Here is a 24,174-nt window from a genome sequence, read left to right as displayed (position 1 = left end):
TGACACACAATAAAATTGTTTTTATTTTCAAATTCCATACATAACGTTTTGAAGTCTTATAAAAAGCAAATCTATAAATCTTACTATGTTCAATATATTGATACAATAGAAAAATTTCCAAACATACACTTGTTATTCTCATAATTTATGTTATGTCCTACACATTTATTCGATTTCCTCTTTTACAATTGTCTGGGAGCCGGACCGGTTGATTTGCATAATATAACCAAGTGTAAACGCTTAAGTACAAATGTTGACAAGCCGTACACAATTTGTGCACTTTGCAATACACATCCCACGGTTACCAATAAACCACAGATCTCTTTAATTATAACACAAACATTACTAAATTTTTCCTATCGCTTACAATTTTTATATAATACATATGTTTTTATATTAGACAATACGCGAACTAGTGAATTTAATAATGCAAAACCGATTAGAGTAGCGCTAGAAGTGGACACCGGTTTGAGATCACAAACTTAATGTTCAAGTAAACAAAGACTGACAATGGGTTTCTATTATAATTCTATTGTCACGTCAACTATGGTGTTCTTTTATTTTTTTACAGGTCCATGACCGAGTAAAATTATTTACAAATCGTTTCTTGGAATTACTTGTAAGATTTAAGGTTATAAAACACAGTTAAATAATTCAGCACGCAGTAAAATATCAATAGTAATCAATTATAAAGTGACTTATTGATTGGAACAACTTCAAACTCAGTTGAAAATAAATTAATTATTATAATAATTACAAAATCGACAACCGAGGTTCGATGATACCTTACTATCTATGCTAAATTATCACATAATCCGCAGGCAACACGAATGAACGGTCAATAATTGAAAATATAATTTATTACCAACTGCTCAAAGTATAATAATTGACTACGTTTACACTATTGCACTGTAAAATAAATTAATACAAAATTTCAATAACTACTATACAAAGTATTACTTTTTCAACGAATATTTTTAAAAAAATAATAATCATACTTATAATATGTTTTAGAACTTTCAAGTCAATAGTATATCCGCCATGTAGAGCTAATATGTACTTCAAGTAGAATTTTAGCACCATTATTGTATAACCAATGCAAGTTTGTATCGAATATTAAACACAGACAAATAACAGTCGCTTTGTGAGTGCCCGAAATTGCATTGTGACAACACTAAAACTTCAAACTATTGCGGTACTTGAAACAAACAAGATACATGTCATTATGCCATCGGGGTGACCGCGCAAACATCACATAACAAAAAGAATACGTATTTTCTGTGGACTGTGATGGTGTTCAGTTTTTTCCTTTTCTTATAACAATAAGATGAAAGATAGTTGCCGACAGGACACAACGGCGGCTATTAGAGGTACATCTTTTCTTTTTCAACGGCGGCGGTGGAGGTCGTGTTTGATTAACCGAAGAGTGGCCATTGCTTGGCGCAGTATAGTATTCTCAGAAGAATTTCTCTTTTAAATCGTTGTTTTCTGTACTATATTTATCGGTGTATAAACTCTATGCACTCGTTAACTTAAAAAAAAAACCGCTGAACAGTTATGTACATAATAACAAAATAACTAAAGAGGTACTTTTTATGTAAACTTAGTTTGGTCTCCAAATGTATAGACAATATAAAATATCAATCAATTAATTAGTTGATTTTAATATTAGCGTAAATTTTTTAAATGGAGGTAAAGTTTCGTATTTAAATGAATGACAAGGTGTAATGAAAAGTTTATTTAAAAGTAATATACGAGTGTAACAAATACAGTTTCATCACAACAACAATTATAATAAGAAAATTATGAACACATCGTGATCTGTCTCATTACGTTGATGTCTTCATACTATGTAAACCGTGATGGAAAAATAAAAAACTAAATCATATAAAAATACAAATACTGACTAAAGTAAATATATAGTAAAATAGAAAGAAACATCATTTATATATATATTGCATTTTTATAATACAGAATATTAAATGTCATATTATAAGCACTTTTTATATAACACGCATGAATACATATAAATATATGTCAGCTCATAAAAAAGAAAAAATACATGTTCTGTTTATATGAAGAAATTCTACAGCGGTGGCAGCAGTCGTGGTGGCTATGTAATGATAGTACACGCCCATTAGATTTTGATTCGGCGACATTAGCGTGCAACACGTTCCACGTTTGAACATAATATTAATGTACAGCTGCTGATGTCACATCCACAGCCGCTGTTGAGATCATGTCATGATGAGTAAACAACTAACATATTGAAAATAAACCGCGCGATAGAGAAGATCCAAAGTCAGGTAAAAACGTCATTCATCAAACCGAGTTTATTTAAACGAACTTTTAAAAATTTAATTAACATCTCAACAAAAAAACTATAATACAATTTTGTCCATCCAATATTCATTGTTATTTAAATTGGTCTATTTATGAATTAAATAATAGGTTAAGTATTTATACTGACTTATAAAATCGTATACCATATAAAAACATTTAATTTGATTACCCTAATCAAAATTAAATAATATTCCATCTCTTTGTTTATTCTTTAAAATATGGAAATCTTGTTAAATCAGAACATACTCGTATGTGAATGACAAATATTGTAAGTATTACAATATTATTATTATTTTTTCAATACATTGATTCAAATTTTATTATTTCAAAAATAATGTTTTAAAACACAAGCTAACAAAAATAAAAATTTAGATAATTATCAAAAGCTAAAAAATATAATATAAATAATAATTTAATAGCATGATGCACTACATGTGTGTTCAGTAAGCATAATATAAGTATATGAAGCTCTATATCTATACACTCTGAATAAGTCCCTGTTCGTCTGTCTTTTATTTGATTCAAAACAATAGGTCTGCGGTCAGTACGTCTCTTCAGTCCACACAACCAAACGACACGACAACGATACGTTTATCACTACGAGGTCAAAGCGATCTTCTAGTACATGGTACACGAATCCATAGACATACAAAAATAAGTTTCACGCACGTAACAAGGATGTGTACTGAAGGCACAGTATTCTATATACTGGAACCAATTTCTATTAATATTTTAATACATACTTTTTTTCAGGAAGTAATATTATATTTTTTAGATATCTATCGGTATATATATATTGGGTCCAAAGCATCTACTTGGCTGCTGTTACAGGAGATTCTGGAATGTCTTGGCCAAAAATATATATATATATCATTCCATTCTCTTCAATTTATTTATTATTACTTTTTCCGTACGAGTAATTCTTGTGCTTATATTATTGAAACCGATCAGTAGAGAAGTTTTTTAAAACCAGTATTACTACCCATGATGATTACAACGTGTTGAGATTTGTAATTCGGTGTTCAATAATTTTTGGGGTTTTACTTGCAGAATGATAAACACGCACAAGACTCCTCCCAGATCATTTGAAGTGGTGATCAAAATTTAATTGATTTTTCCAACTCATTATATTATTTTTTAATATTCTACATTCTCAACTTCACCCATGTTCTTAAATTCGACAGATAAAAACTGAATAATGAATCATCAACAAAACCTAATTGTGATAAGATAAACTAAATTCCAACTCAATCTCTTCTAAAAGTTTTCTAAATATTTTTTTTTCAAAAACAAAAAAAAAATCTCTTTCGTTTAACTAAGTAGTAGAATCTACATTTTAGCCAAGTATGCTCTTCTTTATTTCATAAACCTCAATACTAATTTCATGGGTAATACGAATAAAGAACTTGGTCTGTCACATTGTCGTGTCCTCAAATTCATGTGAATGTATATTATTTGCATAAAAAAAAAAAACAGAATTATTTAATTCACTAAATTCTTGAATATGTTTATAATAAGCTTATGTTGTTTTTACTATTTAAAATACTTTTAAATAAGCTGTAAAAAAATGAAATTTTGCCAACACTATATAATCTTTCAATTAACATTTATTGAATGAAACAATATATATTATAATAATGATTATCATCTGGTAAAAGTCAATTAAAAAAAACATTTTATTTTATGTACAACCTATATCACATAAAATTAATAGTTTATAAAAGTATTAGTTGACAACGTTCATCAGAAACTTTTTTAAATTGATAAGTAAACTTAAATGTTTTATACTGCTAATAACTTCTTGATGTTGATGTGAATTCACTTCAAATGCCAGATGTGAATAAAATGGTAATAAACTAAAGAAGTATACCAATTCTATAGGTTGTAAACATGTATACATTTTATTACAATATAAAGCTATAAATTTCACCCTTAAAAGTTTTAATAGCTTTATCGCATGCACAGTTACACGTCTTTTGTATGAATTTATCTGAGTCATTCAAAATCAACAAACGATTTTTAATTTTCAAGGCACAAAATAATGTATAATAATAACCACTAAACACAGCTGCCTTAGTGCAATAATTCCAAACCAGACCAAATGTAACCAATTTGTAACCAGAACAAATTTTTAGTACACTCTTGTAATGAATCAAAATACCCTTATTTTTACCAAAATTAGTCTAGTAACAATTTATCTACTTTGTATTTATTTCAAAACAAGGCCGTATCTAAGCGTGTAAGAAATACCCTGACAGCAACTATTCAAATAAATAAAGTGTGTTATTTAATTAATTTTTGTTCTAGTAGACAATTTACATTCAATTTAAAATTTTTTTTTTAATTTCATCTTTATATTGAGTAAGAAGTCCAAAAATTTGTAAACAACCGACATCCTTCCCCAAAAAAAAAATTAAGTTCCAGTCTTGTTTTTATCAATGTGTGTTCAAAGGTTTTTTTTTTATTAATTTTAACTTTCCTCTAAAAATATGACTATTTTTTTTTTTTATAAAAGCATTATTTCAAGATCAAGATAAACTTAAAGCACACATTCCTTTTAGGCTATTAATTTTTCATAATCCTTTGACTATACTCTAAAAAGAATAAAAGTTTAAAAATTTCAATACGAAAATAAAATATCCAAAATAGTACATATTATAACTGTATAAATGTATAATATGCAATATAAATAACAACGCGATAAATAAATGATCGAGTAAAACATCATGCCCTTGATTTTAAGAAATAAGTATGTAATATATAAGGAACGGATGCAATTTTGGGACTGTTTAGTATAATATAAAGTTTGTCATATGAAATATCTTTTTAATTTTTTTAACTAGTTTAATTGAGATGATTGAAAAAACTTAACGAATTAATAGTAGAAGTTAATCCGTTATTTTATTTAATAAATTAAACTTAAATTTAAGTAGATAAAATCTCTTAACGAGACAAGTTAATCCAAGAAATTGTAAGTTTGCAATAATATCATAGGCGAAGGATGGTAAAAAATGTTTAGAGTAGATATAAGTAATTTTTCCTTTCTATTATTTTTTTTATATATGTTTCAGCATTTATGGAAATGAAAACCTCCCAATGCATTTGACATTTAATCAAATTAGGTTATATGTGCGACATTCTTTGTTATCAACGAATTATATTCATAAAAGTGTAAGAGGGTTATTTATTGAATGTCTACTGTAAAAGATAATATCGTCAACGGATATCCATAAATAGAATTTATTTTCAAGAATACCTGTATCACACAGGCCAAGGCTTGCCATTTTCGGAAAAGTTGTTTATCAATAATATTGACATCTGAAATCGTAAAATGTTTAAAAGTAAAAAATTATTAATTATTCATTGAACAAATTTTTATAGAAATAATTTTTTGTATTTATAATTTTATTTCAAGTAGACATATATAACGAAAAATACATGTTAGTCGTTAAATAAACATAAGATAAATTAAGTTAAAGTAAATTCTAAACATCTCTGCATGCTAAAAAGTTTAACTGATTAACTTGTATATATCTAACCTTGTCAATTATTAATTATTCAAAGTTGGTTTTATTTATAAATTATGTGTATTATGTTAACAATTATGATAAAACGTTTAACCAATTACAAACATTCAATAATAACTTCTAAAAGTGGTACATTGATCTAAGTTAATTATGATTATTGACTCACGAAATAGCTTGTAATAGGAAAAAAATCCAACCTAGTACTCTTCCGAATGAAGTCAATGGACAATGGAACAACGATAGTGACGTCTAAAAAAGTTTACGAGGTACACTTGAATTGCTTACACAATGTCTCCCATCTACATCATCTAAGGTAGTACATAAGCTAAAGAACACGGTTGTATAATAATTGAAGTAATTAGTGTATTATTATTTTGGCTCGAGTTGAGAAAAAACACGGTCTCGCGTGTTACACGCTTGGCGGCTGTAGAGTTGAAATTATTATAATAAGGGAATGTAGCGCCCGTAAAACAAAAATCTGACGTGACTCTTAAAATATTTACTTAGAACAACACAATTTTTAATTTACGTTGTCACAGGTTTAAAGTTCTTTTTTATCTTTAACAATAATGGCGGTTATTTGTCATTTATTTCAGTTAAATTAGTAAATATTATTATTTTACTCGCTTGAAATGATATTATAATTTATTTATTTTTTCATTCTAAATTTTTTTAAATCGAAACCTAACGGAAAACGATGGAAAATATATAAATTACTTTTGGTATTAAAATGTTCGGTTCGTTTATCACTGGGCCGCAAAATCGGATAGGAAGTTATAAAGTTAATCTGACGGGTTTATTCATGGTAATGCATGAATTGATTCCAATCCCAAATAATTTTATACTTTCCTGTAGTTTACCTACAAAATAATGACTTATTTTAAAAAAATATTACACACACCATACAGAACTCTATACGTTCTTTTAAGATTTCTTGACAGCATAAAACTCAATTCACACAACAATAAAATGCACATTCAATACGCATTTCTATCCAACTTAATTCATAAATAACGGTTATACACCCGATGGCGTATTAAGGGTTTAAGCGCCAAAGTGCAATTTTTATTGGATGGCCAACCTAAAATTTTGTATTGAACAAAAAAAAAATTTTCAAATTATTTTCGAAAAAATTGTCCGGTTTAAAAAAACTTAAAATTTACATAAAAGTAAGAGCTTAAACTATAAACAACATTACATTACATACAATTTTGCTCGAGTGTTATCAGGTTCATCGCTATGATATCTCTAAAAGACCCAGGGGCACACTTATCGTTGCGCTCTGAGGCAGCTACCCCAGATACTCCCTTATGTAGACACTTCATAAAAGAAAAGGTTCGTTTGTAAGTGCAATGTTTTTTATGTGTATAAATATATGAATTTATAAAATCTAGAATTTTTTAAATAAAATTAATAAAAATCTAAATTGTTTCAAATTCAGAAAATTGATCAATTTTTTAAAAATTACTTTTTATGGATATATTTTTTTTTAACGCTTTAAAAGCTCATTAAGGGCCTTAGCGGCCTCCAAAGGAGGAAGTTTCTAAGCCATTGATGATACTCCGGGACGGTTGGTTAGTCCATCGCCGGAGAAAGGGATGGCCACTTCAATTACCAAACTGATCTCTCGTTCGGCAAATGAAGCCGCTCGTAACAGAGTTTCGAACCCGAGACAGTGCGCGTCGAGCATTGCCGTGTTACCGACTGCGCCACACCGTCCCTGTTTACGGATATAATTGATTAAAAATTATCAAAACAAATTTTGTTGATATCATACTACTGAAAATTTGTATGTATTCACTAGACGTTACGATGTACCCGAATTCATTAAATTCTTACAATCGTAGGTACTAATCAATTTTTATATTAATAATATTTATATTTCATTTATTTTCTTAAAAATTTACTGTTGAGAAATTTGATATATACTTTATTGATTATTTAAGAAATATGTATTGTGTCTACACTTTTTTTAGTAAATTTTTTAATTATTTTCAAGTAAAAACATGTAGTTGTTCGCAAATTCAACTGTCCCACGTAATCTTCGGGAACATTTAAAATATTTTCCACTAAGAATAATTCAAGTATAGTTTACAATAATTTTTGTGATATAATACAACTTGATATATTCTCATATAAAACAGGTAATACAACAAATGTACACGCAATATATTCAAACAATTTTTCTAATAACTTTTTCAATAACAACTATTAATAAAATTTATATTTTATAATAATTAATATAATTTTTTTATTTCAATACATTTATTAAAAAAAACCTAAATTTTTTTTCTTAAATAAAATATTTTAGAGACCCAATAAAAATGTACTAATTAGTAGGTACATTTTTAATGGCTTATGAAAGATGTCTAAATATCCTTTAGAAAGATAAATTATTAATTCAATTAATTATTATAGCTAATTAATTGCATTACTGAACACAAGGTTTATAAGATTGTTTATTGTTGTCGACAATGCATATTACAATTTAGTTCATTATACAGTCAGGTATTAATAAATTTTGTCATTAACTAAAACTGTGTGTGGTCTAACACCAAAAATATTTGCCAGGCGATAATGAATAGTAATTTATAGGAGCTTTTAGAGAGGTTAAAAACATATTAGGATGATAATCAAATGAAATAATGTCATACAAAAGACATTGTGAACCCTGAGCGCATAATGCAAGACACAGGCGAAGTGTACTTAAAGCTGTTTCTGTCCGGCATGTATAGCAGCGTATAATAGCTGTGGCTGTATACAAAAGCGAACGGCAACGGCAGTAAAAACAGAAGCTCTCCAGACAGCTGAATAGAGTTAATTGTGTGTCTGCCTTCGAGCCATTTTTTTTATAATATCCGCGCGGCATATAATACACAGATCGGGTTTCCTCTTTATTCCCTTCCGCTGTCATTCTTTGAACTAAACGGCCACTTAGAGATGGCATGTACTCGATTTTAGAATCGAATGAAAGGCGCGTGCGACAAAAAAACAGATTAAATTTAAAAAAAATTAAAGGAAATAGAATTTCAAATTGCCTGCGTACACGTTACGGAATTTCATATGTGCACGTAAGAGGTTAAAAGAATCGGTTTACGGTAATTTAATAATATAATGACTAATTTATCGGCGGAAGAAGGGTTCGCCTCGCCAAAAATCATGAATGGACCAGCATGTGTTAAAAAAAAAAGAATTCGACAATGCAGATCGACCAGACAGATATCATTATTTTTTACACAGCCCCCTGCCCTTTTAAGAAGCCTCTATCACAGCCGACAAACAATAATAACAACGCGTATACCCCATGTTTTCTCTATTGTAATGCCGGTTCTCGGTTGTTTGGCAAATTTCAATGGCACCCGTTTGCCTACAAGCTATATAATACACCAGAACATGACTGTGTACAGAGACTAAAAATAAATAATAGTACACTTAATACCTAATAATAGTCTAAATAAGAATTTTTTTTTTAGTTTCTCTCCAACAGATTTATTTGGACCCTGTAATGAACCATACAAGTCCCTGCAGATGATATCTTATAATTGTGAACCGTTATAATTACCAGTGCATGAATTTTTATGGATTTAATAATTCATTCGAGTGTGATTGGTTATTCTTCGAATACAAGTTTGATTGATGACATTTTGATTTTAGACCATGCGTATAGTGTACAAATTGGTCCGAAAAGGAAAACCTTTTTACGGTTCCGTAGTTTTTATAAGGGTTCAGGTGTAATGGGACACAAACATAATATCTTAAGATTACACATCGTATTGTCACACCCTATCTCATATAAATACATGAAATTACATTATACAATTTAAAAATCACACGAGCCTAGACAATCATTTCCACGAATTTCTCAATGAACGTTAAACCGAAAAAAGTTGTTCAGGATAGCGTTTTAAAGAAGTGCTTCAATGCAACAGAAATACAAGCAATAAGTTATATTAACACATTATGGACAATATATTAATACTAAAATAGTATTAGCTAAATGGATATTATAGTTATTTTTTGCTTAGAAAAAGAAATTGTTCAATTATGCAAATGCAATATGAATTTAATTTTAAAAAAAATTGCATTAAAGACGTTTATATTACAAACATTATTTCGTACACAACTATGTGGAATTTTAAAGACATTCTTTATAATTTATTATACAGATATACAATGATATTTGTTAATATCTATGTAAGTTGTTGATCTAGTTATATGTAATTTAATTAAAAAAATTAACTATTATAAAATTGAGAGCGATTCTACACATTATAAAAGTATATTTCTTATGTTCACATTTCTACAATTATTAGAACTAACTATTTTCAATCAAAGCATTCGACTAATTAGCAAAAATGATTAAAAACTTTTTTTACAGTTGTAAATATTTGAGGTCGAAGCAATTAATTTCGATATCTTCTATAGTATATTATTTTGAAAGCTACCAAAATACTTTGCTTATTAAAAAAAAAACAATAAAAAAATAATGGCAATTTAAGAAATTAAAGCTACCTTAGTATAGTTATTTATTTATCATATAACATAAATAGCACCTTTTAAGTCGGTCAATTATTTGAACACCGATAAGATACTGGTGTCCGGTTTAATAAGTTTTGGTAGATAAATTGTGTAACGATAGATTAAAGACGATTAAGAAAACTTTGGGAACACCATCCAGCGTGATATATTTTTAACTTGATGCTTCCTTAGAGTTAATGTATACTTCTAAAGAGTGCATGGAATGAAACAACGAATGATATAAATTATGAAGCAATGAATAATGGGCCATCGAAATACAGGTAAAAAAAGGTGATTTCTACAGACGGCAGTAAGAAAACGCCGCAATGAAATTGTGGGGATGATTATTAAAATTAAAATTGCCTCTCGTGGTAATTGATGAGTCTTTTTGAAATCCGAATGTCGTTTCAGATTTTAGTACAGAGTTTTATACGGAAAAACAACAAACACATATAAACCACAGCTTAGACTGAGGGGATGGCCCGGGGTAGGAGACAATAACCAACAAAAAAAATTAGATCACTTACGATTTCAGACTGGATGCATGTCCGGCGTACGTCAGTGACAAACCATTAATAACCAACGCCAACAACAAGATACGTAAGTGCCAATATTTAGCAGCCACGTTCATTTCCTGTTTATCGTTTTCCATAAATATCCCGTTTAATTGAAACGACCGGGCATTTAATATTATTAATATTTTATTTGAGACCGATCGTCAATTCACATCGGTGAAACACACGGCGAACTTTCCATCGTAACGCAGCGCACGATTCATCTAATTTAAGAAATAATTTTCTCACAATTTAATTTTTTTTTTTAATTCAATCCAATATGATACTCTAAAAACAACAACGAAAAAATCGCGAACCAACCGAAATGAACGACGATTTTTTCACTATGCAATTTTATTTGTCCGCACAGACATGCGTATAAATATTATAAATATATTTATATATATAAATATTATATACGTATCCAGTATAATATTTTATAAAAACGTATTTGATTCAAATGCACTATAATATAATAGGCATCATGATAGAACCGTTCAACAAGAGCGATATAACCGCACACAAGAACACAACACAACGCGCGCCGCCGTACAACAGTCCGTGAAGAGGCGTTACCGTCTGAGAGAACACTGAATTAGAAACCGGCGACTCAGTCCCTCCCATGTTTTTTTTCACAACCCCTTAATCCCCACTTAAAAAATTAATACATGTATCCTACATTATGTGATATTTCTTTCGACAACATAATTATAAAAAAAAGAAAACATAAAAAATTATTTTTAAGTATTTTTGCAAGAAGTCTACATATAAAAAGGACACTACTTTATATCTCCGGATCATGGCAGCTGCCACCTAAAAATACTTGTATACTACAAAATTCAAATATAAAAAAAAAAGTAAAAATTTTCATGTACAATACTAGTTTAGAACTGTCATCAAAATAGGGTTAGAGTAAAATATACAATTATTAACAATGGCGTGTTAGATTTTAAATTATTTATTTATTTTGTTTAATCAGATTATTCGCTTTATTTTTTGCCAACATTTTAATTTTTCTCGACTGTGAAAGATAAGGTATATAAGATATTTAAAATGAGATTAAATAACTATGTGACCTGAATAATATTAACACTTATGGTCGCAAATTAACATGACAATAACTGTATTTTTTGATAATTGTTTAAACATAGACTAATTAAAAAAAAATAATTGAACTTTAATAAGTTCTAATAATATATTTTTAAATCTAGTGAGAAAAATTTAACTTATATAACAAAATAAATATATTGATTAAATCTTAGATATGATTTCTAAAGAGACAATAACTGTACACTTTACCAATGAAGTAAAAAAAGTTCTCGGTTTAAAAATTGTCGACTGATAATTAAATGGAATTCCTTAAGTAAAATGTTAACTCTATTATTTGATGTTAATTTTTCAAATGTACACAAATAAACAAGTTGATTTATTTTGAATTAAATAAAATTATTCGTTTTAAATGGTAATTTTTTTTATGGATTTTGATATGGTGCCTAGAATGATGAAAAGAATTGAGTGAAAAAATTTAACGTTACAGCTTAAATGCATTTAGTTAATGAGTGTTTTATTCGATTAATTTAATTATCAAAATAAAATAATGTTAAAAGTATAGAATTTTAATCAAATCACAACCAAACTAATATAATATTTTCATAGTATTTAAATTGCATTCATGCAGATCAATATAATACTATGGTAAGTTATGTAAGATCGTTCGTACAAATAATGTAAGTTAATTTTTATCATTTTTTAGACGTCACTAAAATATTTTAATCCTATAGGGATTAATTTAAATGTAGGTATTGATATTAATTGATATTGTAATTATATTGTATCATAAATTAAGTGTACTGCTACCGTTGATACCAAAGAAAGTGTTTGAAATATTTATTTACAGGTCAAACTTATTTTATCTAAAAATTAGCTTACCCTACTGTAACTCCCACATAATCGTATAACTCATAAAATATACACACAGTGCATATTCTACTAATAACTCTGGGTATATTAAAATATTCATTTATGAACTTATGTACGCAGTACCCACCTGTCCATGCTATAAACTCGAATAAGCGTACTTTTATTCAGTGATACATAAGAGACATAATGTACACTACACAATACAATAATGTGGGGCGAAAAAAATACACAGCAGGGAGGATATCATCGACACGGTCTAATTTGAGAGTTATGCTATTCGTTCTCAAGCACGAATAAAGAAGTTATTATACAAATTACATACGACCTCCCAGATAGTGGTATATATGGATAATGGTGAAACCACGAAAAAAATATTAAAGATCTAAAAAGAATTGTATGATGATGTTATATTGCAAACAGACATGTAATGTATAAATGATGTGAAGTGATTTAAAAGAGAACAAAAGTGCAGTTTAAAACGACTGTTCAGTGACAATAGTTTATCCTACTATTCGTATACAAAAAAATCTATTCAGTAAATGCTTGTTATTTTTAATGAACCGTTTATGAAAGACATGACTAAAAGCGGAAGCTATGATAGTTTATATAAATAAATAAATAAATTTAAATTGAAGTAAAAATTTATTGAACCTTAGGAGTGTAAAAAATTTGTCAACATTATAATAAAATACAATAAAAATTATCTTTTAGAAATGTATAAAATAATTGGGTTAGATAGCGATAATTATTCCTTTCGTAGATAATCGCAGGAAAATATTACAAGTAGGGGATGAGCAAAAATTAATTTTAATAAGGTGAGGGCAAAATCTTTACTACCGTACTCCTACCACGTGATTTGTTAAATCGCGTTAATATTCAGGTACTAAAATATTTCATTTTTTTAAACATAATGAGTCATTTGTGTAGTTAAATGAACCAGAAGGCCACAATCTAAGAGGCATAATAAGTTATATCACTCATACATACTCATATATCATGAGATTTGAAAAGATTATTACAAATAGTAATGTATGTACAATAATTATTAAAAAAAAAATTTAAATGTGTTAACAAAATTTTAAAATTATAATAAATTAATTTTGAATTACATACTTTTTCGAACTCCATAAATAATAAATGAATAAACAAATCAAAAACACTATAAGGTAAATTCTTCATACTATAAATTATTTTTAAACACATACAACTAAAATATTACGTTTAAAACGAGTTGTGTTAAAATAAAAAATAGTTAAAATGTAGTTTTCAATACAATAAAATATAGTTCCTCTGACGCCATCTTGTGTAAAATCTAACAATATCTGTAAATAAAATAAATATACCAAGGTTGAGTAAGATTAAACGAAGTAAACTCTATAGTACATTATATAAAGTCTTTGGTAATATTTTGCAATCACGGGATAACCTTACCTTATTATGTTATAATAAACACGCTCCTCGTCTTATAAATTTTTATAAACGGAAGTTCTAATTTTAAACGCCACCGAAAGTTATTTTCATACCCAGGTACTTTCCTAAGTTTTTTTATAAACTTTTATTTTATTAGCTATCACGTTTAGATTGTTACGATATGTTACATTATAAAATTATATTATAATTTTTATTGTTCTGCTTAGATTTACTATAGATAATTTTTATGACTCCTTGTTGAAATTATTTCTGTTATCAGTTACTTAAATATTTTTAATAATATATATATATATATTTTTTTTTTTTAAGAATTTATTTTGGAAACAAAACATATTTGGAATTTGAATTCCTTAAAATTACAATTAATTTTTAAAAAATTTAGAATGGGAAGAAAGAAAATTAAAATATCTAAAATTACAGATGACCGTAATCGCCATGTAAGTGCATAACAGCAAAATATTTTTATTTAAATTACTAATGATACTATTGGTATTTATTAGGTCACATTTAACAAACGAAAATTCGGTGTTATGAAGAAAGCCTATGAATTAAGTGTTTTGTGTGATTGTGAAGTAGCTATAATTATATTCAATAAGGCCAACAGGTTGTACCAATATGCTAGTACAGATATGGATCAAGTGTTACTTAAGTATACTGAATATAGTGAGCCACACGAATCCTTAACTAATGTTAATATAATTGAAGTAAGTAATTAAAAAAAATGTTTTTTACTTGTTATTGCAAAATGAAGTTATTAATTATATATTATTTTTAGCAATTGAATAGAAGAGAAGGTTCTAGGCTCTCTCGGACCTCTACAGATATTGACATAAGTGAAGATAGCCAAATAATTAATAATTCCATTCAACAAAGACAGATTCCAGCATCTAAAATTAAACCCAAACACAATGAAATAACTGAAGAAGAATTCCGATTGCTCATGAAACATCAAGAAGATGAACAAGTTAGTCCTTATAATTATAATAAATAATGTTAATTATATTTTGGTCATTATACTTATATATATATATAGATATATTTAATGATTTTATATATTATGTATACATATATATATATATATATATATAGAGTATTTTATACTCAATAAATTTTTAAAATATACTTATCAGTATATGTTAATTTAATCTAAAAGGGTGACAATAGTAATGATTACGAATTTATTCCATCTACCATGCCATTAAAAGATCAAAAGATGTTGTCTTTAAATCAGAAAAATGATCTGATGATGAGAAGACCTAATATAAGTGACTCTGATTTAAGTAAGCAACATTTTTTTAATTTTTTGATGAGCACATAAGTTTATTTTACACTTTATTAGGTGATGTAGAAGTTAAAATTGATGATGATGATGATGACGATGATGAAGAAGATGATGATGAAGAAGACTCTATGCATAAACCTGTGATTAAAAAGTATCACTTGCCAATTGCAGTGCCACTGGATAGAGCTAAAACAAATTCTGGTCTAGCTCAACCAAGATATAGTGCTGGTCCAAGACTACAGACAACACCTAATGTTCATATAGGTAAAGTTTTTCCTGAAATTCATATAAAATAATGATTATGATTATATATAAATCTCATTAAAATTGCTAATTATCAATTAATATAATAATTTTAATTATGATTTTTATTTATTCAAGTTTGTTAATTAGTTGTCAAATTGAATCTTTTTTTTTTTATTTCACATCATTCATATATTTAAATATAGTTTGCCTAAAACAAATTAATATTTTATATATTTATTTTTAATTAGGCTCAGGAAATAAAAATGAAAACAAAGTGGTGAATGACAGAGTGGTACGGGTAAGATATCGACCTTACAGTATATTACCAAGTTCTCGTAAAGTTGTTAATCTGCCTTATAAAAAAAGTGTTGAACTTCGAGCATTATCAGAGAATACCAATGATACTAGCTTAAGAAATCAAAACATTCAAAGTGAAACTCAGGAATCATTATTACAACGACGAATGTACAATCAATCAATGAGACCAGTACAAATTTCAAAAGGAATATCTACTACTTCTAGTAATAAAGTTGATTTATCTCTGACATCTTCAAATAATAAAGAATGTGATACTTAAATTTCCATGTAGACCTTTTTTTATTTTATTATTGCTAATTTAAGTTAAAGCAATTTTTTTTTTTATTTGGTTATGAATGATCAAATTTATTGGCTTAAAATAAGACTGTTTATAAACTAAAATATTCATAATAGTTTAAGTAAAATATTTTTAGCATTAGTTTTGACTCTTGGTCAAAAAATTTTTTGGCAACACTTGAATTTAATATTAAATTTTAGTGTATATTTTTAAAAAGATAGTTATCTTTAAGACAATTTTATAATATCATTGGTACAAATTACCGATAATTTTACAATTATAAACGTTATTTATGTAATATTTTTAATAGATTAAGGAAATATTTATGCAATTATTTTTAGCCCATTCCATCATATATCACATGTGTATTTTATATTTATCCTTTACAATAATTATATTATTTTTTATCAAAAAATTTTACATTTTGATCTAGATTGTTTAGTATTATTATATTTTAAAACAATTATTATGTATAAATATTTGTTCATGTTAAGCTATCATAAAATTAAACTATTTTATTCAACAAAGTTTATTTATTTATTTGTTCTAAGTGAATATGTGATTCATACCTAACATCTACCTTTTGATCTATATTATAAATTTTTGAAAAAAATGATGACAAGTGGTTTGTCATGGTTTATCAAGGAACATATATAAACCTAATATTTATAAGAATATTGCTACACTCATTTATACAAATTTAAAACTATAAGTTAATGAAATATTGTGAAATATTAAATAAATTATTCTTTTAAGACATTATAATATTATACACCTTAATCATAACATTTGACAGGTTTATTGTAGCTCTAGGTTATGTTATATATCTCTAAAATTAAAAAAAAAAATTATAATAAATAAACGAAGAGTAGATGTTATAATTTTATAAGTATCCATTTATTCATGAAACACTTATTATTATTTATGTTGTGAATAGACTAATTATTTTTTATACAATTCTTCGAATTAATAGTATAGGGATTTAATGAATGTTTGTTATTTATTTTGTACTACATCATATGTATTATAAATATCTAGCTTCTTTTCAACTTTTACATCAAGATAACTAGAAATATAAAAAACATTTTTTAATTCTACAATTTGTATTGTATAAAATAATATTAATTCATTAAAAAAAAAACAACATATATGTATAATAATACATAAAATAATAAAAATTCAATTCATTATTTATTTACACATAAAACAAAAATAATAATAAAGAGTTGAAAAACATTTACAAACATAAAATGTTTCAGTAAAGATAAATTAATAATATAAATTAAATTGAGAGGCTACATATAATTATAATTTCATTAAGTCTTATACAAAAGATATTCTTTTAGTGCATTTGGTAAAGGTAATTTTGATACTGATGCTGCTTTTATATTTTTCAAAATGGTTTCTCTGCATGCACTTTGTAATGAATTTACTGAAATCAAAAATTTAATAGTAAATCATTCAAAATTTATATTCTTTATATTTAATATTTGTACACCTTAAATGCAAAAATTTTAAATTAAGGATGAAATGCTTACCATTATAAACTTGGATAATACGGACTCTTTTAGTAGCACCATAAACATCGATTACTGCTCTAATAGGACAATCATTATATGGAATGCTTCTTGAAAGTGGTACAACAAATTCTCCATTAATAATAAAATGCATAATGGCCATATTTTGGCCACAAGGTAAATACACAACTCCGACACGACTTCCAACGTCTGTTGGTAATATATCCATTTTATTTCCATTCGAAGGCCTTAAGATACTGGTGGGAAATGTACCACGTGATGTGTATATATGATTACCATCTAAGCGGAAGTATTGGGTCAAATAATTAGCTTCATACCATGCTTGATGTTTTGTAAGAGCGCAAACCCACGATTCACCCAAAGCTTTATTTGAAACCATATCTGGAATTGCGCACTGAGGTAGAAGATGTCCACTATGTTGTAAAGCATCTGGGTCTAGTTGAGTAAGACCCAAACGTATATGGCCAGACCAGCCATTCTCACTACTTTCAATTTCAATTAAAAATACCTCACCTGGGGATAGAGATCTTTCGCTAAAAACTATGGCATTCGCAAAACTCATTTCTCGATGAGCTACAGTATCATGTTCGTGTAGACTCAAGTTGTAACCATGAAACCTATGAAATTTTGTTTGATGGCAATCTAACGGCTTTTCAGACATATTTCTTTAAGTTATATTCTATAAAAAATAATCTTGAATCAACAAAGCAACAATTTTTTCAAGTCATAATAAAACTAAAAATGCGCTCTCAAACACCCGTAAGGACATCATAACTAAATGTTAAGAAAAACTTTTCAAACATTTAAAATTCTTACTTAATTTTAACTACTTCTTTGCAACACACTAATCACTGATTAGTCCGATAATGATACAAAATAAATACAAAAGTGTTATCTACCAAACATTCTTATCAGTTTTTATTGTAACTCAATTGTAAAATTACTTAATTTTGGCGAAAAAAGTACAAACAACACATTTCTTAATTAAAAACAAATGTCCCATGAAATCTTTGTTATGAATTTAATTTAGAAAAAAAATTTTTTCTTTATTAATACTCATTATCAATTAATTAACTAATACATTTTGCTGTTAAATTTTTCGCGAAAACCATATTAATGACATGGTACTATACCTAATCCCTAAGGTCATCATCTATTTTTAATGAATGACATTTCACTTAAAAATAAGCAATCTGATTGGAATACATAGTAAATAAACTGGAATTTGTTAAAGGGAACTTCTGTAACTTTTTAGAAAAATTTTAGGAGAAACAAAAACTATTTTGCTATTTATAATTTTGCTTATTCAGATCAATCACTACAACTTCGATTAGATAATAATGTATTATAAATAATTAGCGAATAAAAATATTTTTTAAATCTTAATCATACGAATAGCAAAAATATTTCTGAAACATAGGTCCCTTTTAATAAATTCTAATATTTTGTTATTTAAAAATAATATAAACCTATGTAAGTTCGTCGAATCAGTCTTTTATTAAAAAAGTATTTTTTTTTTTTTTTCCGGTTTTTAAAGGCCATTGAGGCCCATTACCGCAACACAAATTTGCTTCCATCTGTCTCTGTCTTGTGCTATTGTTTCTCCATCCCGTATTCCGATCTCTGCTAAGTTCTTCTCCACTTTGTCGATCCACCTTTGTTTCGGCCTGCCAAGTGGTCTTTTCCCCTGGGGTTTCCATTTTAAAACTTCTTTCATAAGACCATTTGACCTCCACACATGACCGGCCCATGCCATTCTCCTATTTTTTAATACTGCTACTATGTCTGGCTCTTTATATAACTGTTGTATTTCTATATTGTTTCTTTTCTCATATTGTTGTGTCATGTTATTCATTTTTGGCCCAAATATTCTTCTTAATATTCTTCTTTCGAATATTGCTAATTTGTCTTCGTCTCCATTTGTTGTTGGCCATGTTTCACACGCATATAGAAGGACTGGTCTGATAATTACCTTGTATATTGTGATTTTTGATTTGAGTGATACCTGTTTTGATTTTAGTATACTCGTTACTCCGTAATAGCATTTATTTGCTGCAGTTAGTCTTATTTTAATTTCATCGTGATTATTATTTTTGCTATTTATTGTAACACCCAGGTATTTAAAATTTTGTACTCTTTCAAATTTATAATTCTCAACTTCTAAATTTTCCTCATGATTTTCTCGCCTAGATATTACCATATATTTGGTTTTCCCTTCGTTTATTTGTAATCCAATGTCTTTGCTGTTTATTATTAGTTCTTTGGTTCCTGCTTTGACTTCTTGACTGTCTGATCCCAATATGATAATATCATCTGCGTACGCTAGTACTCCGCATTGTCTTCTGTTCTCTTCCAAGTTTACCCCACCATATTTTTCCTGAGTTTTTCTAACTACCATTTCTAAAGCTATATTAAAGAGTATTGGGGATAGGGCATCTCCCTGTCGAAGTCCAGTCTTAACTTCAAATTCATCTGATATATGCTGATTGAATCTAACTTTACATCTGGTTTTATTCATACATAATTTGATCATTTTCACTATCTTAGCTGGTATCCCAAAGGTTACAAGTGTGTCCCATAGTACTTCTCTATTAATTGAATCATAAGCTTGTTTATAATCAATAAATAGTAGATGTAGATCATTGTCGAATTCATAATGTTTCTCAACTAGTTGTTTAACAGTGAAAATGTGATCTATGGTGGATTTACCACTCATAAAACCACATTGGTATTCCCCAATGATATCTTTTATGTAAGGTTTTATTCTATTTAGTATGAGACCTGACAATACTTTGTACATTGTATTTAGCAACGATATTCCTCGGTAATTTTGGTATCTTGATCTGTCTCCCTTTTTATAAATTGGACATATTATTGCTAATTGCCATTCTTTTGGTATTTCTTCTTTATGCCATACATCTCTGATTAATTTCCCTACTTCTCTTATTAGTTCCTCACCACCATACTTTAAGAGTNAAAAGTATTAGCACAATTAATATAATAAAACCCAGCACAGTGGGGTCGCGGCATAATGGAGACGTTGCATAGTTGGATCCAGTATAGATTTAATCTGACAGTGATTAAAATCGCTATCATAAGAAACGCTTTGATGCAAATCTGTAGATAGTGTTTAATTTTAAAAAATAGATGGATAATTACAAAAGCAACATCAACTTCTATTTCCTTAATTATACCCAGATTAGTAATTCTATTAATTATATATTATATAATTTTTAAAATTAATTGTTTTCAAATTATTATTGATTTTGATTTTTAATATCTTAAAAGTAATAATTTTGAACCTACTTTTTATTGTTCTTTAAAGTGAAAGTTTTATTTAAAAAAAAACGGTAGCACAGTGGGGACAAGGCATAGATGGGACAAGTATAGATGATATCTGACAGTGATTAAAATCACTATCATAAGAAACGCTTCGATGCAAATCTGTAGATAGTGTTTCCTTTAGAGAAATTGGTGAAATATTTTAAAAGCAACATGAACTCTTATTTCTTTAATTATATCCTGATTAGTAGTTCTTTGATTTTAAAATATAATATATGAATAAATACTAATTATAGTTTTTAAATTTAGTATGAAATTGTGAGGCCAGCTATGATGTATGGTTCATAGTGTTGGGCGGTTGATAAGAAAGTAGAGCAGAGAATAAGTGTAGCAGAGATGAGAATGCTTAGTTGGATGAGTGGAGTGACTAGAGAAGATAGGATAAGGAACGAGCATATAAGAGGAAGTATAGGTGTTGCGTCAATCGTGGATAAGATGACAGAAAATAGACTTAGATTGTTTAGTCATGGTATGAGGAAAGAAGAATCGAAAGCTGTAAGAACAGTTATAGAAATTAATGTTGAATGAAGAAGAGATAGAGGAAGACCAAAAAAGAGATGGAGGGATGCTATTGAATGCGATTTGAAGACAGCTGATGTGAGCGTAGAAGATGTGGGAGATCGTGTCAAGTGGAATCTTAGGATAAGGGTGCCCGACCCCAAGTAGTTGGGATTAAGGCAAAGAAAAAGAAAAATATTACCAGATATTCCGGTGGCAATTGACATAATATGATTGTTGTTTGGGAATGTACAATTTAGAGTTTAGTTGGGTACAAACAATATAGCGTCAAATCAATTACCTACTCTATCTCTTGTATATTAATATACACTACACTTTAAAGATACAATAAATAAATAAACTCACACATACACACATTAGCATTTATAACATTGTGTCTAATGTAAGTATAACATGATAAAAAGTAACCGTAAAATGAAAGAAATGGAATATAAATTTTAGTACTTATATTAAATGTAGTGTAACTCGAAAAATATTTGTTTAAATGAAAAAATATAAGATCATTTTTTTTTTGTTTATAATTGTCTTTTAAACAACTTTTGTTCGAAACTTTTTTTTGTAAGTTAAATATTTTTTGAGAAAATTAAAAAAGCTCATATTTTTGAACTTTTGCGAAGCTGTAAAAAATAAGCTCAATTCTAATCAATGAGGACTATTAGTATGTCATTATACAAATTTCAATTCAACTTTTAAAAAAACAAAATTTGGTTGGGAATTTTTTTCGCAATTTTTCCTTTGTTGTCTTGACATCTAGGTCATTTTAAAGTTGTAATTGAGTTAAAAGTTATGGTAATATATTCAATTTTTTTTACTTTAAACTTTCATAAATCTTTATCAAACATTTTTCATCAACTTTAAAGAACCAAAATAATAGGTTAAAATTGAAAATTTGGACTGATTATTTTTAACATATTAAAAATCAAATCAGTAATAATTTGAAAACAAATTTTTTTTCTTTTAATTATTATTTTATATATAATTAGTAATAATATCCAAAAATTAGATGATAGAAAATGTCTACTTGATTTGAAAACAACGCGAAAAGTTGATTTAGAAAAGTATTTTTTTGCTTCTGATGAAAGTTCCTTGTAGTTCAGTGCATTTTTTTATAGTAACAAACAGTTTTTATTGAAAATTATTGTATCAAGCCCTTTAAATATTTATACACGTAAAAGTAAAGCAAAATATAACTTCTTTATTATTTTTATAATTTCTCCGTTTAAATTACAATATTAAATTATTAAATATCAATTTCATACTAAATTTAAAAATTATAATTAGTATTTATTCATATATTATACTTTAAAATCAAAGAACTACTAATCAGGATATAATTAAAGAAATAAGAGTTGATGTTGCTTTTGGAATAATCCACCAATTTCTCTAAATGAAACATTATCTACAGATTTGCATCGAATCGTTTCTTATGATAGTGATTTTAATCACTGTCAGATTAAATCTGTGGCGGTCGAATGTTCTAGAATGTTCAGCCGCCGCCGCCTCTAGAAGATTCCTCTGACTATTTAAGGGCAAGATCGTCGCTCCAGTCAATCAATCGATCAGTCAATTACTTACGCATTCTGTCTCAAACGCACTTCGTCTCTCGCTGTTATTTGTTAGTTCGTTGTAATATAGTATAGTTGTTATTAAATCGTAAAAGTGTTTATTACTTCTATATATTACACCTCGCTACATTGGTGACCTCGACGATAACAAGTATGAACGCCGAAGAACTACGCAATCAATTGGAGGAGTTACGCCAAGAAAACGCTCGCCTTGCAGCACTACAGGCACAGCAATATCCAACAGCTTCAGTGAATCGCGTTGCCGTCAAGTTGCCACCTTTCTGATCCGAAAGACCGAGCTTATGGTTCTCGCAGGTTGATTCGCAGTTTGCAATCTCGGGAATAACAAGTGAGGAAACAAAATTTAATTATGTTGTGGCTCAGCTTGATACGCGTTACGCCGCCGAAGTAGAGGATATTATTACTAACCCACCGCCTACTGAACGCTACAAACATCTACGCGCAAAACTCGTTGAACGGTTGTCTATCTCAGAAGAACAACGTGTGCGGCAACTCATCAATGAAGAAGAACTAGGTGACCGTAAGCCATCACAGTTCTTACGACATCTCCGTTCCCTTGCCGGCACTACTACATTACAAGACAATATTTTACGTCAACTTTGGCTCCGCCGTCTACCATCACATGCACAAGCTATTTTAACCGCACAATCAGAGCTTCCTCTGGATAAGGTAGCCGAGCTGGCTGACAAAATTGTTGAAGTGCAGCCAGCCCCCTCGCAATTCGTCCATGCTGTTGCCACGACGAACAATAAAAAGGAACTCGATGTTTTAGC

General features: G+C 28.1%; 3 protein-coding genes across 3 annotated transcripts in view; 1 reads left to right on the top strand and 2 right to left on the bottom strand.

The window, feature by feature from the left end:
- LOC126896412 (protein Wnt-5b-like) overlaps positions 1 to 11,538 on the bottom strand; it is a 33,002-nt gene extending 21,464 nt beyond the window's left edge. Inside the window, exon 1 of the mRNA XM_050669167.1 lies at positions 10,916 to 11,538. Coding sequence (XP_050525124.1) covers positions 10,916 to 11,040 — 125 coding nt within the window. The 5' untranslated portion in view covers positions 11,041 to 11,538. The remainder of the gene's footprint in view (positions 1 to 10,915) is intronic.
- Positions 11,539 to 14,275: 2,737 nt separating this feature from the next.
- Positions 14,276 to 16,564, top strand: LOC126894358 (uncharacterized). Its single transcript, XM_050665309.1, has 7 exons — positions 14,276 to 14,389; positions 14,603 to 14,730; positions 14,794 to 14,997; positions 15,069 to 15,257; positions 15,447 to 15,573; positions 15,633 to 15,839; positions 16,070 to 16,564. The coding sequence occupies exons 2-7, from the start codon at positions 14,677 to 14,679 to the stop codon at positions 16,396 to 16,398; spliced, it is 1,110 nt and encodes a 369-aa protein (XP_050521266.1). The 5' UTR covers positions 14,276 to 14,389; positions 14,603 to 14,676; the 3' UTR covers positions 16,399 to 16,564.
- A 1,051-nt stretch (positions 16,565 to 17,615) lies between these two features.
- On the bottom strand, positions 17,616 to 18,819 carry LOC126894603 (neuralized-like protein 2). Its single transcript, XM_050665726.1, has 2 exons — positions 17,955 to 18,819; positions 17,616 to 17,848 (listed from the first exon to the last, which is right to left on the bottom strand). The coding sequence occupies exons 1-2, from the start codon at positions 18,613 to 18,615 to the stop codon at positions 17,733 to 17,735; spliced, it is 777 nt and encodes a 258-aa protein (XP_050521683.1). The 5' UTR covers positions 18,616 to 18,819; the 3' UTR covers positions 17,616 to 17,732.
- Positions 18,820 to 24,174: the final 5,355 nt, after the last annotated feature.

This window comes from Daktulosphaira vitifoliae, unplaced genomic scaffold, assembly GCF_025091365.1.
Source record: "Daktulosphaira vitifoliae isolate Bord-2020 unplaced genomic scaffold, ASM2509136v1 Scaffold_1, whole genome shotgun sequence".
NCBI lineage: Eukaryota > Metazoa > Arthropoda > Insecta > Hemiptera > Phylloxeridae > Daktulosphaira > Daktulosphaira vitifoliae.
Note: the sequence above shows the minus strand (reverse complement) of the source record. Positions and strands in the feature narration are given on the sequence as shown.

Coding starts and splice junctions, on each gene's coding strand:
- LOC126894358 (XM_050665309.1), top strand. CDS start 14,677: ATGGGAAGAAAGAAAATTAAAATATCTAAAATTACAGATGACCGTAAT. Junction 14,731..14,793: donor CAGATGACCGTAATCGCCAT/GTAAGTGCATAA, acceptor GGTATTTATTAG/GTCACATTTAACAAACGAAA. Junction 15,258..15,446: donor AACATCAAGAAGATGAACAA/GTTAGTCCTTAT, acceptor TTAATCTAAAAG/GGTGACAATAGTAATGATTA.
- LOC126894603 (XM_050665726.1), bottom strand. CDS start 18,615: ATGTCTGAAAAGCCGTTAGATTGCCATCAAACAAAATTTCATAGGTTT. Junction 17,849..17,954: donor TATTATCCAAGTTTATAATG/GTAAGCATTTCA, acceptor TTTTGATTTCAG/TAAATTCATTACAAAGTGCA.